The sequence below is a fragment of the Stegostoma tigrinum genome, chromosome 4, assembly GCF_030684315.1.
Source record: "Stegostoma tigrinum isolate sSteTig4 chromosome 4, sSteTig4.hap1, whole genome shotgun sequence".
NCBI lineage: Eukaryota > Metazoa > Chordata > Chondrichthyes > Orectolobiformes > Stegostomatidae > Stegostoma > Stegostoma tigrinum.
Genome location: NC_081357.1, coordinates 65,413,732 through 65,432,638, shown reverse-complemented (window position 1 = coordinate 65,432,638; position 18,907 = coordinate 65,413,732). Strand labels below are relative to the sequence as shown.

Below are 18,907 nucleotides of genomic sequence, written 5' to 3'. Positions count from 1 at the left end.
TTGCATGTTCCCCAGCCCCTGCAACTCCCACAGGGACATGGACACTCTTTAGAGACTTGGCCACTGACTGAGTTTACATCACTTTACTGGCCCCACCTGTCTCCTTAGATGTCAAGTTGTTTCTGGGGCAGGGTGGCACCTCCAGCTTACTCACACTAGCCTATGAGGTGCACTAATTGATTGGTTGTGGTCTTTTTACCAGTCTCACCAGGAATGTATAATGTGTAGGACAATGGCATGATCCAAATTACAGGCCAATTCTTTCCAACTTTAACCTTCAGTTTACAGCAAAATTATTAGACAAAATTGTAGACTACCAACTGACATTTAGTAATAACGGGTGTAGTTTCATTTATTTTTTTAAAAAATGTGATCAGGAATGTTACTTAATTTTAATTAGGATAGAAAAATATAAATGAAAGTGAGTTTTCATGCTCAGCTTGTTTTTCCATCATGTTAGAAACAGTCTTGAAATATTTCATATGAAGAATAATTCTTTCTGATGTTTTGAAAGAAGACCATGGATTCTTCAACCACAATGTCACTTAACAAAACTTCAAAGTGATATGAAAGTCAGGAGGGAGAGCCGTGTAGGCTACCACACTTGGCCTTCTTAATGCAATGGGATGACCCTTGGCAGCTTTCTCCAGGGACAACATGTGGAGAAAAGCTGCAGACAAGCCATTAACCCTGCACATAAAATTATGACAGAATATCTTTGCAAGGCCCTACAGCTGAGTTTTACTTCAAAGAAATGGTTGGACTCTGGGCACTGTCTGAGAACGTAATAGAGACAGGCATTCAGGAGGGACTTGGTTTAACTAAAAAGCAGGAGTGTGTAGGGTTACAGAGATAAAGTGAATTGCTCATTCAGGGAGCCAGGGCAGATATGACAGAAACAAAAAAATCTCCTTCTGTGTTAACAACACAGACATTTGATAGATGGACAGCAGATCAGAAACTAGACAATGGTTAATATTAGAAATAGGGCTTTAATACAAAAGTCTAATTCTTTGATCTCCACTCATGTTAGGAAAGGTTCTTTGAATGTGGCTACATTTATCTCAATATATCTTCCAAACCAGTTAAAAGAGCATCATAGATAAGTGCTTCACTTCATAATGCTTGAGAATTCATACAACTATATATATCCATTGACAAGTCAAGTCTTGACACCTATTTTTCAGTCCAAAATTAGTAATTGATTAATACAGGAAGTGGCAATGTAGTGGACTAGTAAATCCACACCTCACAGTAATGTTATCATAACAGTCTGGCCGAGTGATATCGCTGGAGTTGTAATCCAGAGATCCAGGTAACATCCTGGGGACCTGAGTTTAAATCTTATTCTAGCAGATGGTGGAATCTGAATTTAAGAAGAAAGGCCTGAATTAAAAATCTAATGATGATGATTATCTTACTGTTAGAAACCATCTCTTAGCAGTGAGAGGGATGAAGTTTTAACAGGTTTAAAAGTAGAAAAAAATCCCAGGATGTTACCCATGCTGCTATGGGAGGCAAGGGAGGAGTTTGCAGGGGCACTGACAAGGGCAGAATTAACCTTCACATGAAAGGGCAAGGATTAATCAAGGATAATCAACATGGCTTTGAAAGAGGGGAATCATGTCTAACAAATTTTACTGATTTTTCAAAGCGACTAGATGAGTAGATGAGGGCATTGCAGTTGGTCTAGTCTATATAGACTTCAGTTAGGCTTTTAACAAAGTCTCACATGGCAGATGCTAAGAGCCCATGGAATCTAGGGCAATTTGAATCCAAAACTGGATTAGTGGCAGGAAGCAGAGGATGACGGTTGAAAGATGTTGTTGTAACTGGAAGTCTGTATCCGGTAGCATATCACTGGATTTGTTGATTGATCTGTTGTTGTTTGTTGTGTATGTTAATAAGTTAGACATGATATAAAAAGTATGGTCAGTAAGTTTGCGACATGAAAATAGGTAGTGTGGTCAACAGCAAGGAGGAAAACATTAGACTACAGTACATCATAGATGATTCGTCAGATGGGCTGAACAGGGGAAAATGGAGTTTAATCCTGAAAAGTGTGAAGTGATAAATTTTGTAAGGACTAACAGTGGGAAAATGGATTAGAATAGATGGACATTTGATGACCTGTGAGGAAACGATGGACCAAAGGGTCTCTTTCTGTGCTGTTAAAAACTCCTATGACTCTTTCAGCAGTGATACTTTTAAGGCGTTGAAATCCAAGTCACTTCTTTCGGACATAACAAAGTGTGGAGCAGGATGAACACAGCAGGGCAAGCAGCATCTTAGGAACACAAAAGCTCATGTTTCAGGCCTAGACCCTTCATCAGAAAAGGGGGAGAGGGAGAGGGTTCTGAAATATATAGGGAGAGAGGGGGAGGCGGATAGAAGATGGATACAAGAGAGTTGCAGTGGGAGAGAGATCCCCTGAGGTTTGTCTAGAGGGAGGAGGGTAACTTCTTCAGATTAGGCATCTCTGGGAGGCGCTTCGCAGTGAGGTTAAAATTGTATCAGCAATAAGGAGAATTGCAGATGCTGGAGAATCCGAGATAACAAAGTGTGCAGCTGGATGAACACAGCAGGCCAAACAGCAACTTAGGAGCTCAAAAGCTGATGTTTCGGGCTTAGACCCTTCATCCAGACAAACCTCAGGGGATCTCTCTCGCACTGCAACTCTCTTGTATCCATCTTTGATCCGCCTCCCCCTCTCTCCCTATTTATTTCAGAACCCTCTCCCCTCCCCCTTTTCTGGTGAAGGGTCTAGGCCCAAAACGTCAGCTTTTGTGCTCCTAACATGCTGCTCGTCCTGCTGTGTTCATCCAGCTCCACACTTTGTTATCTCGGATTCTCCAGCAACTGCAGTTCCCATTATCTCTCACTTCTTTCGGAACTGCTGATAATGAAACTGACACTGGATGCTGACCATGGTGCTGAATTTAACACTGACAGCTCTCCCAAGGCTGTTAACCGGCATTTCCCAGAAAAGCACAATTTAAAAAAAACTCAACAGAATGTCTGCATCAACGCTGTTCAAGGTGTATGAAAATGAAGGAATTTTAGGCCAAAAGTCTGGGATCTACTTATACACGTGATATATGCAAAACTAAGGATTTTCAGACCAAAAGTCCACTCTTAGACGGGATTGACTATTATAAGAACATATCAGGTAAACAGATTTTAATCAGATTCTAAAAGAGAGAATAAAAATTGGTTAGATCATGAATGGGCAACTGCGATCTGTTGCTTGCAATTCCTGTGACATATGGGGGTCTCAGGTTGTTCCATGTCCCTTTGTGGATCAGGGTGTAGGAAGTATCTCCAACTGTTTCAGCTGCAGTTCAGGATTTCTGAGACTGAGGAGCAGCTGTAACCACTCCAGAATATTAACAAGGATATGAGATTCCTTGTCCCAAGCTCTGTAGGATGTGCTCACTAAGCAGACAATGAGTGTCCAGGACAATCGCTGGGCCAGCATCCAGAAGACTTTGAAGAGGCAGGAAGAACAAACATTTTTGAGCTGTGTGGGCCACAATCAGAACCGCATCCGTGAGAATGCTGAAAGTTCAGTCCAGCCCAAGATACCAATGACAAAGGGATTGCCTCTGGGTGAAGTACAAAAGACAGGCATTATGTAATGTTCCATAGTCAGAATAGATAGGGCACAATAAAACAAGTAGGTCAGGTAAGAGTACTGATAAGGAGGTCATTGCAATTTAGAAAAGATAGGATATGCTGGAGAGGCCAAGGGCAGAATTTGTTCAGTTAGAGTTCCAAAGCATAACGCTCATGCTGCTGGAGGCCTTTAAATAGTGAGGGACAGAGTGGGAAAATTGCAGAAATGTGCAAGTAGTACAGAGCCATGATGATATTAAAGTGAAAGGTAAACGCAGGAGAAAGAATATCCGAAATATGTTCAGGAAAACTTCTTTGACCAGCATGTTTTTAATCCAACTGGAAAAGACGTCTGGTTAGATTTGATGCTGGGAGTGAAATGTGCCAACTGACTGCAAGATGATTGAAATAGACATAATAACCAGACAAGTGATAGACAGAATTTAACACAAATAAGTTTGATGTGGTGTGTCTAAGTAGAAAGAATAGGGAAAGATAATATAGGCTGAATGGCACAGTTGTTAAAAAAAAGTATTTAGGCTGGTAGTTCATGTATTTAGATCTTTTCATGTATTGGGGTATATTGAGAGCATGGTTATCAAAGAACATGGGATATTGTGTTTCACCATTTGAGATTCTGAGCACAAAAGCAGGAATGTGATGTTGAACATGTATAAAGCTCTGTTGAAGCTACAATTAGCTACAACATTGTTCAGATCTTTTCACCACAGTAGAAGGCATATATGAAAGTCCTTGAAAATGTGCAGAATAGACTCACCAGAATGGTTCCAGGGAGGACAGATTTTTGTTGTAATATTCGGCAGAGAAGCTGGTGTTGTTCTCCTTGAAATTATAGAATTTGAGAGGGATTTGATACTGGACATAAAATTGTAGTAGGTTCTGATGAAGTAAACAAAGAAAAGCTAATTCCACTAACTGATCGTACAAGGACTGGGAACATAGCTTTAAATTTTGAACAAAAGATGCTGGGAAGAATGTGAGGAAGAATGTTTACAAAGCAAGTGATAAAGACCTGCAACTCACTGTCTATAATGTTAGTGGAAGTAGAGATGATGAACAATTTTAAAACAAAAGTGTTTCAGCACTTGTAAGAAATGAGTGTACAGGGCTTTGGGAATAGAATAAGGAACTTACTTTTTCACTCTTCAGATGATTGGCATGGGTTCAATGGGCTGAATAGCCTTCTTCCATCTGAAATTACATAGTGTCAAAAGTTGGGGACAAAAACTCCAATGACGAGAATGTAGCAATTGTCCAGTATGGAGATTGTCCCTTTAACAAGATCTGTGTTATCTGGTATCTAGGAGCAAATGGCTAATAATTTGCACCTCATTGAAAGGTGTTCTTTGCTTCAGGTGTGAAAAATTACATTGTGAATTATGGACGAGAAAATATATTTTTCTAATCTTGAATAAAGATTGATAAATACAGGAAATGAGAATTCATGATAAAGGGAGAGACATTTTAAGCATAAAGTACCATCAAAAGGTTACAGTATAATGCACCTCATGTCTCCAGTCTTGGAAATAACACTGTAGTTTTAGCACAATTCAATGATGTTAGGAAAGGTAAGAACATACCTTTCAGTGGTATCTTTGGGTACGTATGCTTCCAGATTATTTTGCTTTATATGGCTTATTTTTCTTTACATCACTGGATAAACATACACTGATTGAAGTAATTATTCTGTTTTCTTTCATTATTATTGTGAAAGCCGTTTAAATTAATTATGACATAATTCTCCGAGTAATACAGTACTGAAAAATAAATTAAACTGCAATAAAAATGAATGATTATGCAAAACAAACCCCAATATTTTTTCTGAGAGCTTTTATCTGCAGTTGATTATTACAGTGACCTGATCTATTTGACAAAAATTCACTTTTATTTAAATTTAATAAGGACTGCACATTCCAGTCATTAAACAAAATAGCCTATGAACAAATCAGAGCTGTGGGAGTCACAAGAATAAAGGTAATTTTAAAAAAAGACCAATTGGCATCCTTGCTTTAAAATAAACTAGAGCATTGTGTTAAAAAGTCACCTCTACAGTATGGCAACATCCTACGTTCTCAATCTATATCCACATTTTATTGGGAAGGGTTAAATTATACTTGGAAAGAGTACATTTGTTCTGTTCATCAGCATAGCATTGTAAGAAAACATATTTTATAAAACTTACAATTATTAAATTACATTGACTGGCAGAAAGTATTACAGGCAAGAAATACTTAATTAAGTTTACCAACACAATCTATTTATTTAAGGTTATTTGCTGACATTTCAAGTACTAAAATAAGGGAACTATTGGTTGGGGCTTGCAGCTGTGGCAAGGCATAAAATGCATAAACTGGCAGCAATTTTCCTTGCTGAATTTTCTTTTTTATTGAAGTCAAAGTGGAAAACTAACCTCTCAAGTGTCTCTCTTCCTCCCTCCAATAATGCATTATATTTTCTTCAATCAGTCTGTTTTAGCTTTAGCTTTGTAGACTCTATGTTGGATTCATAATTTTATCTCAACAACTCAGAATAAACGCTCAGTCAACATTTGAGTCAAACTCAGGTTTATCTCCCTTTTTTTTCAAATTAAACAACATTCACTTGGAGTTAATTTCCTGGATGAACTCCACCACAGTTGTTGATATCTTAGTTGGTTGGGAAATAACATACCCTATTAAACTGAAATGAACCATTCATATAATTAAATTTAAGAATGAAGCTTTCTAATTAATGCCCATACTCTGTCTGGGCTCTCTCTGTATTTCAATTTGTAATTTCCTTAATGTATCTAAGAATTTCAATTATAGGTGTTTCTGGTGTTACACTCCAGTCTTTGTATCTAATTTACTCCTGCTCTTGGTGGCAGCCTTATTCATAAATAATGGATACTTAAAATTAAGCTCTTAACCTTAACATTTTAGAGAATATTTATGTATTTTATGTCAATATTGGGTCATCCACAGCCCTCTTGTCCTTGATTGTGAAAGTTCAATTCCAATTACTTGAGCACAGAATTCAGGTTGACACTCCAGTGTAGCATTAAGGGAGTAATGCAGTCTCAGACCATAAATTTTGAATAAAATATTAAAGTGAAGTGGTGTTTGCCCTTTCAGATGGATATAAGGTATTAATATGAATTCACAATGCCAAATCTTACACTTAATCTAAAGATCGCCCCGATCCAGACAATATACTACATTCATCCAGACAATACTTAATAGGAAATGTTATGGTAGTAGCAGCACTGGGCTGGTCAGCAAAAAGACAAACAGCACTTTGGAATGTCTGGCTTCAAGAACAGAGCATAAATCCTAAAGAGAAATCATTAACTACCATAAAATGGTGAACCTTGAGAATTATGCGCAGTTATAAATTCATGCTGCAACAGGATGATCTGACATAACTGGGAGTACAAATATTGGACAAAGGTGTTAAGAAACAAGGTTAAATGTAGTTTAAAGTAAGTATTGTGCTGCTCAATATTCAAAATAGGGTGCCTAGATGTGATCACATTGAAGTACTTACGAAAGCTGCACAATAAATGAAGTGGATCTGACAGCAAAACTCAAATGTTTCACAATCTTCAGGATAAGGAAATATATTCTGGTGGGGAATACAGGAGGCATAATTTACATGAGAAAAAAGTGAACACAAATAAAAATAACATATATGAAGATGAAAATAAATACGTGAAAGGATCTGCCCAACAATTAGTGAAAAATATAAAGTTTAAGAGGTTACCGGGTATATTTTTGGCAGGCAGGGCAATCTAAGAAAACAAATGGATAGAAGGTTTGGGACTTTGAAACGAATTAAACGGTTGGAAGTTGTCTTTTTATACCACATTGAATGAGATGAAGGAAGATAGGAGGGGATTTAGACGGAGCTTCAGTATCAACGTAGACTGTTGGGTCATTACCTGTGTTCTATATTGTAAGTCTATGGTTATAAAACTGATGCTATTGTAATTGTCAGACAGTGCAAATAGATTTCTTACACATTGCAATTGCAGTGACACATCTTAAAATTTTCAGAATAAGGGACCCAGATCTTGCCCAGGATTCTCTTCTTATACATAATTTATCATGGAGAATTCCATCTGCTTTGCACTGTGCATCACAAAAGAATGTTTCTAAGTGGAGGGCTTGAGGCATTCTCATTGTAATAAAGCCATTTACAAAAGCAAGTGTTACTCTTATAGTGTTGCCATAAAACAATCAAACTGACAAGAAGTATTTAACCCTTTACTTGGGCAAAGCTCCTTTTCTCTTACCAAAATATAACCTTTTTGAAGGAAAAGGCTGTTGGGTCAGAACAAAATATTAAACAGACAGCATTTAGTACAGGCTGCATAACATGTAAACTTGGCTCAGAAAATATTCTTCACTGTTATTTTACATTGAATTCTGACTAAACTTGCGGATTTTTGAATACTTTCCAATGATGATAAGAAAATGTATTTACAATAAAGTTGGCACTTCCACTTTTTGAATAAAGACATCATTTACCAATAGCTACCACCCAAACAGGCAGGCAAGGATGTATCTGCAAATATTACAGCCTATTTCTAATTTGAAATGTTCATACCAAGTGACATATTACCATCATAGTTTACACAGAATCCTCTGTGTTACTCTACTCATCCTGAAGAAGTGCTTTTCTCTTTCATGATAAATGTGTAACCTGGAAACTGTCAGTCCAGGGAAAGTAATGGTTGGGTATTCTCGTCATCTTTATCTATGTGTTTCAGAACTCCAGCTTCAACCACTGACTGGGATCTGTAAGTAAAACGGAAGTGCATTCAGCACGAGGACAAGGTAATAACTATGTTGTAAGCAAAATTTTTTAAAATTTTCTTACATATCATGATTAAGCAAATGCTCATTGTCTCGGTTCAAAGTTATACAATAGTCATTTCGGGAAGGCACTCAAAAACAGTTGTTGGCCATTGATTATAAGATAACAAAGTGTGAAGCTGGATGAACACAGCAGGCCAAGCAGCATAAGGAACACAGCTCTCTGATGAAGGGTACAGGCCCGAAACGTCAGCTTTTGTGCTCCTGAGATGCTGCTTGGCCTGCTGTGTTCATCCAGCTTCACACTTTGTTATCTTGGATTCTCTAACATCTGCAGTTCCGATTATCTCTGATGGCCATTGAATTATTTGCATCAGGAATCAGCATCTCCAGAAGAACAAGGGAGAAAATTTTGTGGGAAAAACTAAAGAAAAATTAAATGGAATATTTGACCTAGTAACAAACAAACATGAGTAGATTCTGAAATCAATAACTGCACACAACTTGTCAAATATAATTAATGCTGAATTCCAAAGGTCCTGAACAGGTCAGGTTTTCATCACAGCACCCTGTTTTATTCTCTTCTCTTGTATCTGTAGAATTTTAATTATTATAAATGTGAATGAACTTTCTGTTTCATGCATCCTTTCAGAGTGTGGAGATTCATTTTCTAAGTGTGAGGCATCTTTAATTCCCATTTCATCATTGAATAATGGGTGCTGCAGCATAAATGATGACTATTTTTCATTCAAATGTTAGCCATATGGCCGCATCTTAATTTCAACACTGTACCAGAATTGTAAGTCTACAAAGATGATGGGGGAAAAGTGGCCAATTTCACAGGAACAAAAGCCTATTTTGCAAGATTGTTAAGTAGGATTTTGGTGATAAGGACTCCTGAAAAGTGCTTACTTTTGAGGTTATTAAGGCTAGTAAACTTAATTAAAATACAGAATGCAGTATCTTGTCTATATGACCCTTGGATGGATGATCTTACAGTCACAAAGGCCTGGCGCAAAAGTCAAACTTTCTGGACCTTTTAGGAGAACACATAAAAATTAAGTGAGAGATAATGGGAACTGCAGATGCTGGAGAATCCGAGATAACAAAAGTATGGAGCTGGAATGAACACAGCTGACCCAGCAGTATCTTAGGAGCACAAAAACTTATGTTTCGGGCCTAGATGAAGGGTCTAGGCCTGAAACGTCAGCTTTTGTCCTCTATATTAAAAATTAAGTGTTTTGAAAACATTTGCAGTGTAACCTAGGACGATCGCAGAAGCAGTACCTGAGCTTAGTGTTCAGAGACAAAAGACCCAGGTGAGTGACTAAATCCTGGCCAGCTATCCCTGATCAGTATGGGCAATACCCAAGTCTCTGCAGTGAGTCTTAGGCAGCTTTGTTTGTAACCCGATGTTATAGTGTTAACCTGACTGATTAATAAAGTAAGAAGTAGCTTGCAATTACAATACAGGCTATAAGTTGTGTTCACCGACATTTATGTAAAGGGGGAAATGGACAAAAAGTGACTAATATACACTTGGACCTACCAGAACAAAAAATGATGTTTTTATAAACTGGGTAGAAATTCAACTCTTGGCTGACAGGTCTGTGCCCAAACAAATGGGTTGTTAGCCATTAATAGTCTCTTGGTCTAAATAACTCAAAGGTGGTGAAATTAGCAGTGAATATTTTGTTTTCAGACGAGAGGGAAGTTGACATTGATGCTTCCCAGGGATAAGTATTAAGACCACTATTATTTTTAAATATATAATGGTCCAAATCTCCTGGGTTGGAGTCTCAATATATAATCCAAATCAGACAAAAAAATTGCACTTTTTTTTGGGCTCAGTTTCTGATGGAGGATCCTTTTAACTGATGCTGTGCAACAATCCACATAGGATCAGTACAGGCAATCTGTGTAGAAGCTATGCCCCATTTTCTGGTGCTAGCCTTATTCCAGCATTGAAAGGTCCCAAATCCTCTTTGAAAAGACTACATGGAGAAGTTAGTAGTGTAATAGGTGTGTGGGGGTATTATAGCAGGATGCCTTGGGGTCAATGTCTATAAGTCTTTAAAGGTGCCAGCGTAAATTGAGAAAACTATTATAAATGTATGTGGGAATCCTTGGTTTTATTGCTAGAGGCATAGAACATGAAAACAAACAATATTTACAAAGTAAAAACATCTTATAGGAAACATCATATTAAATTCTAGACATTGCACTTTAGGAAGGATACCAAGGGTCCCAAGACATCAAGAGGAATATATTTATTTAAATAGAATCAAAGGTGACACCTTGCTTTATAGAGAATTACGAGAGAAGCTGAGGATATTTTCCTTAGTGCATGACTGAAATTTTATAGAGATATTCTGAGTCATAGATATTAATGAATGAGTCAATAAGAGAAGCTGGCTCCAGAGAGAGAAGTGAGAGGCACCAGATTTAAGAAGAATTTCAGAAGGGGCATCATATGCAGTATATTTTTTAACACAACTGTATAATAATTTTCAATATATTTCTTGAAAGAGAATTTGTGGAGGAGATGGCAATACAGGCATATTTAATAGTAACATTCAAAAGGAACTGGATGGGCACACATTATAACGGCGGAAATTTTCAGGGCAGTAGGGAGAAAGAAAGGATTGGAACTAATTAGAGAGCTCTTTCAGAGTGCTGTCACAGGCACAATATACCGCTGATGAAGGGTCTAGGCCCGAAACGTCAGCTTTTGTGCTCCTGAGATGCTGCTGGGCCTGCTGTGTTCATCCAGCCTCACATTTTATTATCTTGGATTCTCCAGCATCTGCAGTTCCCATTATCTCTGATACCACTGGAGTCCTTTGGAGTTGCATCCTTCAAGGTGTCAATGATTCTAATTCAAAATGGCTTAGCAATTTGAGAACAATGGTCTTAACCAGGGTAATTGAACAGCATTATTAGCTACTTCTTGTGCCTTCAGTCAGTTTGTGTTAGTTACTAACCTCAGCTGTCAGTACCTTTATGCTTTTAATGAATTTGTCAAAAGACAATGTGGTGTATATGGATTTCAGCAAGGCATTCGATAAGGTTCTCCACAATAGGGTATTGTACAAAATGCGGAGGAATGGAATTGTGGGAGATATAGCAGTTTGGATCGGAAATTGGCTTGCTGAAAGAAGACAGAGGGTGGTAGTTGATGGGAAATGTTAATCTTGGAGACCAGTTACTAGTGGTGTACCGCAAGGGTCGGTGTTGGGTCCACTGCTGTTTGTCATTTTTATAAATGACCTGGATGAGGGCGTAGAAGGATGGGTTAGTAAATTTGCAGATGACACTAAGGTCGGTGGAGTTGTGGATTGTGACGAAGGATGCTGTAGGTTGCAGAGAGACATAGATAAGCTGCAGAGCTGGGCTGAGAGGTGGCAAATGGAGTTTAATGCAGACAAGTGTGAGGTGATGCACTTTGGTAGGAGTCACCAGAAGGCAAAGTACAGGGCTAATGGTAAAATTCTTAGTAGTGTAGATGAGCAGAGAGATCTCGGTGTCCATGTACACAGATCCTTGAAAGTTGCCACCCAGGTTGACAGGGCTGTTAAGGCGGCATAGTGTTTTAGCTTTTATTAATAGAGGGATCGAGTTCCAGAACCAAGAGGTTATGCTGCAGCTGTACAAAACTCTGGTGCGGCTGCACTTGGAGTATTGTGTACAGTTCTGGTCACTGCATTATAAGAAGGATGTGGAAACTTTGGAAAGGCTGCAGAGGAGATTTACTGGGATGTTGCCTGGTATGGAGGGAAGGTCTTACGAGGAAAGGCTGAGGGACTTGAGGCTGTTTTCATTAGAGAGAAGAAGGTTGTGAGGTGACTTAATTGAAACATATAAAATAATCAGAGGGTTAGATAGGGTGGATAGGAAGAGCGTTTTTCCTAGGATGGTGACGGCGAGCACGAGGGGGCATAGCTTTAAATTGAGGGGTGAAAGATATAGGACAGATGTCAGAGGTAGTTTCTTTACTCAGAGTAGTAAGGGAATGGAACGCTTTGCCTGCAATGGTAGTAGATTCGCCAACTTTAAGTACATTTAAGGTGTCATTGGATAAGCATATGGAAGTACATGGAATAGTGTAGGTTAGATGGGCTTCAGATCGGTATGACAGGTCAGCACAACATCGAGGGCTGAAGGGCCTGTACTGTGCTGTAATGTTCTATGTTCTATAAAACTACAGCTGGCTATACATCTGTCAAAATATTGATAACAAATTGTATGCTTTCAATAAACAGATTTACAATTTCACGCCAAAATTTAATTTGAAAAACAAGCAAAGGGTTCCGAACTGAGGTTCCATTCTGGGGAAAAACAAAGTGTATCGCTAGTTACTATAGATGAAATTGAATGAGGACAGGCTTTTATCGAATGCATGCGGTCAGTTTTTGAACATTTCAACTCTTCTTTTTTCCAATTAATTTAAACTTACATAATCTTCAGTACTTCACTGAGACCAAACAAAAGGCTTGATTTGAACAGGAAATATAGATTCAACCCTGTTAATTCCAGAATTCAATCATAATCAACCCAAACAAACTACACATTCTGAGGTACAAGACTTACAACTGATCTTAGAAACATGGTGTTATTACAAAGCATTTTTGTAAGGCATTGATATCATGGTGTAGGAATAAAAATTTGGTCTGTTACTAAATTCATCAGGTACATTTTACAGACAGCAGCCTAAAACAAACATTACATGTCTTAAGATAATAAGATGTAGAGCTGGGTGAACATGGCAGACCAAGCGGCATCAGAGGAGCAGGAAAGCTGATCTTTCCAGTTAAATCTGCTTGTGAAAAGTTTTACGCCAAATTGGACTGATCTGAGCGGTGCAGACCGTGAATAATGTGTTCAGTTTAGGGTTTCTGGGCACTATAACGTTCAACACGATGTTGCATTATTTAATGTGGAGACAGTTGGCTGCCTATTAAGATCTCCCTACACCAAATCCCTCTCCTGACAGTTCTTTGAAGCTTGTTAGCAGTGAGGCAGCAAACCCAAAGTAGAAATTATTGGTTAGGAAAATTGTCTGTGGACGTATAATAGGTATCAGCTAATATACCAATGACAACCAAAGCAATTTTTAGTGATCCTTAATCTCCACTTCAGGACAGGAATTATTCCTTGTTAACATTCTAAATATAACCTTGAGAAATTTCTAGGATTGTGCTTGTGTTATACATTTGAACTAAAGGCCAACATGATACCCAAGTTATAACGAGTAAAAATCCTTGAAGGCACAATATGACCCTTGAAGATTAACTGTAGCTAATCTATTTCACTAACCTGTATCAAGTGGGAAAGAGACCAGAACTTTTAATTATTAAAGTTAAAACTTGAATAAATAACATGCTCATGCTACATTTTTGCCCATGCTACTTTTCTTAATGAATCACATGCGTTGGATTGAGCATTCAGATGCCAAGAGTTAATAATGCAATGCAATCTTAGCATATGATGCTTGTGCCTCAAGGAACTGCTATTACAATTAATGCTTGGTCAGATCCTTTACAAGATATGTTACTGTGTGCTGCATAAAGCACGTGTGTTACATACAGGCCACAGGGCATGATTTTCTGCATCAACATCTGTTAAAGAACTGTAACATTTCATCTTGCAAACTGGGCGGAATGGTCCAACTGAAGTTGATGAAAAACCTACCATGAAAGGAAGAATTAATTGGTGATGGCCTGGTGATTTGATTTATAACTGAATCCTTTGCAGCTCTAAAATGATTCTCTGGTGCAAGCATTATAATGATATCATTACATCAATCTCTCTAGCAATATATATTTTCTCTGGGTTTGTGGGAAGCCACTGTGATAATTAGGTCGGTAACAATGACTCGGATTAATCTGGAATTTTGTAAATGGAGATTCTTTCCAAATGGTGGATGTTGCTAAAAATTGCAACTCCTACTCCTGAACACAGCACCCACCATTCATATAGTGGCAGGAATGGGAGATTGCAATTTTCACATGCATATTTCTTGAGGAATCTACGCGTAGAAATAGCTTCCTTCATTCCTGCGTGAATTTGGTATTGTTGGTGTTGAGTCATGAAATGTGCAGCGTCTGTCTGGTAGCAGTAGGTTTGAACTCTGGATTCATTTGTAAAATCAGGGTACCCTTCTGGAGAGGTAAGATATCTCTTTGCATACATCCTGGGACACATCGGGGGGAGGTCAGATGTTTTTAGGTAAGTGTTAGGTACACAATTTGATTACTAAAAGTAGGCATATATGTGCATAAGAAGAGCATAAATGTATGGAACTATGAAGAGGTAATGTTAAAAGTTTCAAGAGGAATTATCAGGTTGTCAAGGCATTTAAAACTTCTACATTTTAAAATTTTGCATAACCATAATATTTTGCATAATGTTAAAAATAATTATTGCTATTTCACTGTGTTTGTTGAGATAACCCTGAAGGCCTCTGTTACTGAATTACTATGCATGACTGATTATACAATTATCTAAACACTATTTCCTTCTCATAAATTACATTCACATTCATATTCTTCATTTCTTTTACACTTTGGATATTTATAAAATATGAAAATATAGATCACTAAGTATGCATATTGAGTTTTACATGATTTTGGCAATGAAAACAACCTTCAGTGTTCAACCTAAAAGCATGCAATGGGCCAAGTCAAGAATTTAAGCACACTGTTCAGCAACATCTTCAAGATTCTCCTTCCATTGAGTTGAATTCATGTTTGGTAAATCGTGCAAAATAATTTTCCATTGCACCATTGCTGTATTCTGCAAAAAAAACAAGCCTGACTTCCTTACATAGACAATTGCCATAATTTCAAATGAAAATGCACACTCTAAAGTGTTTCAAAACAAAGTAACATCACACACATACAAACAAAGAACACGAGTGTGTTACTCAGTCTTTTCAGCTCTGCCATTCACTGATCTGATTTAAACCCAACTCTACATTTCTCTGTATTCCGAATAATCTTTCATCTTCTTGGTAATCAAGAATCTAGCTACCTCAGCCTTACAAAAAATATTCAAAGATTATGCATTCACCGCCTTTTGAGAAAAGGAATTCCAAAGACTTGCACCCTTATCTGTAAACTAAAAACCCTATGCGTAGTTTCTCCCACGAGTGGAAACATCCTTTCCTCAGCCATACAATAAAGTTCCCTCAGGATCATATTTGTTTAAATTCAGTTATCTCTCACCCTTCGAAACTCCAGAGGATACAGGACTTGCCTGTCTGGCCTTTTCACAAAAGGCAATCTACTCATTCCAAGTACTAGTCTAGTCAACCTTCTCTGAATTGCTTCCAATATGTGTTCCCTACTTTCTATCAGAGCTAAGAGTGTCCTACTTATTTAACTGTCAGGTTTTCTATTTGACGATAAATTTACCTTCACCAGGTATATATGATCACACAGATAACCAGATTTGATAAACAGAAGACTACACACCTCTTCATAGACTTTGGAGAGAGGCTCTTTTCTACATCTTTGAAAGACATATTATAGGAATCACTGACATATTCATTGTCATCATCATATTCATGCTCCAGCAGAGTTCGTGCCCAGGTTCCCATATCATAAGGTGGCAGCATCCCTCCAAATTCCGATGGCAGGATTTCTGGGTGTATAAGCTGGTGAAGACTGTTCAGGTTATTTCCATGCATAAATATCTAGAAAGATAATGCAGCAAACAGCATAGATAGTATAAATAATAAAATGATAAGATTCAAGCTAATAATTAAAAAAAATCATATTAAGCTTCAGAAGCCAACATTTTTCACAGATGCAAATTCTGCGCTACACCTGGGGCAAAATCATGCAGATGCAGCAGATCTGAAACTGTTGGTGAAACCCAGCAAGTCTGGTTGTATTTATGGAGATAGAAATAGAATTAATGTTGACTCCAATTACTCTGTTTCCCTTCTTACAAAGATGCTGCCAGACCAACAGAGTTCCTCATGCACTTTCTGCTTGGTTACTAACTGCCTGTTGGTTTCTTCCAACCGGTGGGAGGAATTTGATATTCACAAGCGAAAAATTCACATTAAAAAAATGATTAGCCCGTGTGCAACCAAGCTCCTGGCAGATCCCAGGGTCTATAGGCTTAAAACTTGAGTTTACTATTTACATTGATTCAAGTTAAATGATATTTATTAGCAACAGAAAAAGAAACATGTATATTAGATACAGTTTTATCTCTAATTTTCCCTCAGAATGTGCAAGTACTTCAAGTTTGTTTGTTCAAATCCAGGGCTCCTTTAATTTATGCTGTGATTTCTGGCTCCCAGTGCTTAGAAATAAACACATTTCAGACTCAACATGCTGGAGCTGCATTGAGTACGGCCGATAGATTGATAGTTGATACATTATTGCTTGTCACATAACTCCTGCGCAGCAGTAATATGTCACTCTGAAAGTACAGTCTCCTAATAACTAACTCGTACTGCTACAAATAAAATAAAACACATTTTCCTTCAAAAACAGCCTCCACTTGAATATAACTGTTCAAAACATTTCTTTTTCGTAAAATAACAGAGATTAAGGATCAATTATTTTTAGAGATAATCTATACATCTTCAGAACCTTTTTAGCTTTATTTTTCTTTTCCTGGAATATTATTCAGGGTTTTTCTTAGGTTACAGGATGTTATACCTCCATCTTGGAAAATTTGGGATTCAGTGCTCTCAGTGGTGAATCACACACATTCTGCACAGTGATGTTGTACATGCTGTTGGATGAGTATGCCCAATACTGTTAATACTGTCACAAGCAAGTAACACATTGTTGATGCTGTACTGTATGATGTTCAAGCTGTTGATAATGTCTTACTGGTTAATGACGTCACTAGTGCTGTTGGTGATCCTCCCTGCTTTTCCAACTCCAGTGTCATCTGAATAGGGACTCTATTCCTTCCTGTTGTTTACCAGTTCCAGTTTCAATGATGAATGATGTATTTTCCTCTAAGCTTAACTTTGATCCTGCTTAGTGAAAGGACAAGGGTGAAGGGGCTGGGTGGAGCTTCCTACTTTCTGGGCCCACTCAGCCAATCTGGGGCTCCTCCTCACTGTTTGACTCCCAGCATTCACCTTTCCCCCTGCACAATCCAGAATTCATACAGAATTCCGTGCCAAAACAGCCCCAGTGAGAACCTGGATGTATCTAGGTTTGAGGGCTTCCAGCCAAGCCTGCATCATTCCAGCATTGGCCACCAATTCTGGTGTGGTTCAGAGCTTCTGACATTTGATTGGCTGAAGTGGCACTTCCTCCTGGAAGTCGGTATAAGTTCCACCCTGTACTAATTAAAGAGACACTGCCTAAAAAGTTAAAGCGAGCTGAGTTGGCCAAATAGGGGCAGGGTTGCCTGTGAAATTTACAGCGAGATGCAGGAGGCTGCACTCAGTGCATAATCAGTATTTAGTTTCCAAGCTTATACCTCACTTGGATTCTTAGAGGAACAAAGCAATCAGAATTATCTGTTACAATATTCATAATGATGCTCCATGATTTTTAATGGTCCTGCTTTTATATTTATGAACTGCTGTTGAAAAACAGATATACACATATAGCAACACAAAGTAGGGAAAAGATAACATCCAGTAAAGTAATAATTCAATGTAAAGCCATTCTCACAGGAAAGAACTATCATAAAGGATAATTTTTTAAAACTTCGTTTTCCATGTGGGAAGCATTGCATGCTGAGAGCATATATTATAAACGCAGTCATGTATTGTAATGTGTGCAGAGTTTCCCATATGTGTTATCAGTAGATAAGGCTTCCTACTGAGACTGTAAAGTCATAAACTCACCCTGAACAGTAAAGTGTCATGTTAAACAAGCACCATTTAAAATGACGACTTGTTTGGCAAAACCTTTTTGTTTACTTATGTGGCACAATGAAGCAAATCCGATCGAAATTCATTGCTGTGTTTGTGCACACAAGATAAATTAACTGATTCTGTACTCCCAGTGGGAAGCTGTACTTGAATAGAGTACAGCTTAGACAAACTTCATAAAGCTAAGTCCTCTTGAATTATTATAAGACCACATTGCTCTGATTAACCTGTTACCTTTTACTGAACATAATAAAGAGCTAATTTCAAGTGTATGGCATAAGCACTTTTAATATAGAAATGGAACATGGGCATTATGTGCTTTAGACATAAATACATCTGTCTTACCCTTTTTCTGGTCTTCTCTTTGAGGAAGGGCCTAATGACAGTATAAAGTGCATGGATGTACCAAGGCTGATTGACAAAATGAATTCCTCCAAAACGAGATGGAAAGCTGTCCTGTAATGAAATGAATACACTTAGAAAGGAGTGAATCTCACGATATTTCAAATGTGCATTTAATTGCAATGGATATTGTTGTTCTCCCCCTTCATACTATGTGCATGCAACATCCAGGAACTTTTGCAGAGATCACAATCGCAAAATTGCAAAGCTTTTG

General features: G+C 37.9%; 1 protein-coding gene across 1 annotated transcript in view; it reads right to left on the bottom strand.

Annotated features, from left to right (window-relative positions):
• Nucleotides 1-2,800: 2,800 nt before the first annotated feature.
• clvs2 (clavesin 2) overlaps nt 2,801-18,907 on the bottom strand; it is a 372,699-nt gene continuing 356,592 nt past the window's right edge. Inside the window, exons 3-5 of the mRNA XM_048530282.2 lie at nt 18,637-18,747; nt 15,908-16,128; nt 2,801-8,414 (exon numbers count right to left, since the gene is read on the bottom strand). Of these exons, the coding sequence (XP_048386239.1) occupies nt 8,330-8,414; nt 15,908-16,128; nt 18,637-18,747 (417 nt within the window). The 3' untranslated portion in view covers nt 2,801-8,329. The remainder of the gene's footprint in view (nt 8,415-15,907; nt 16,129-18,636; nt 18,748-18,907) is intronic.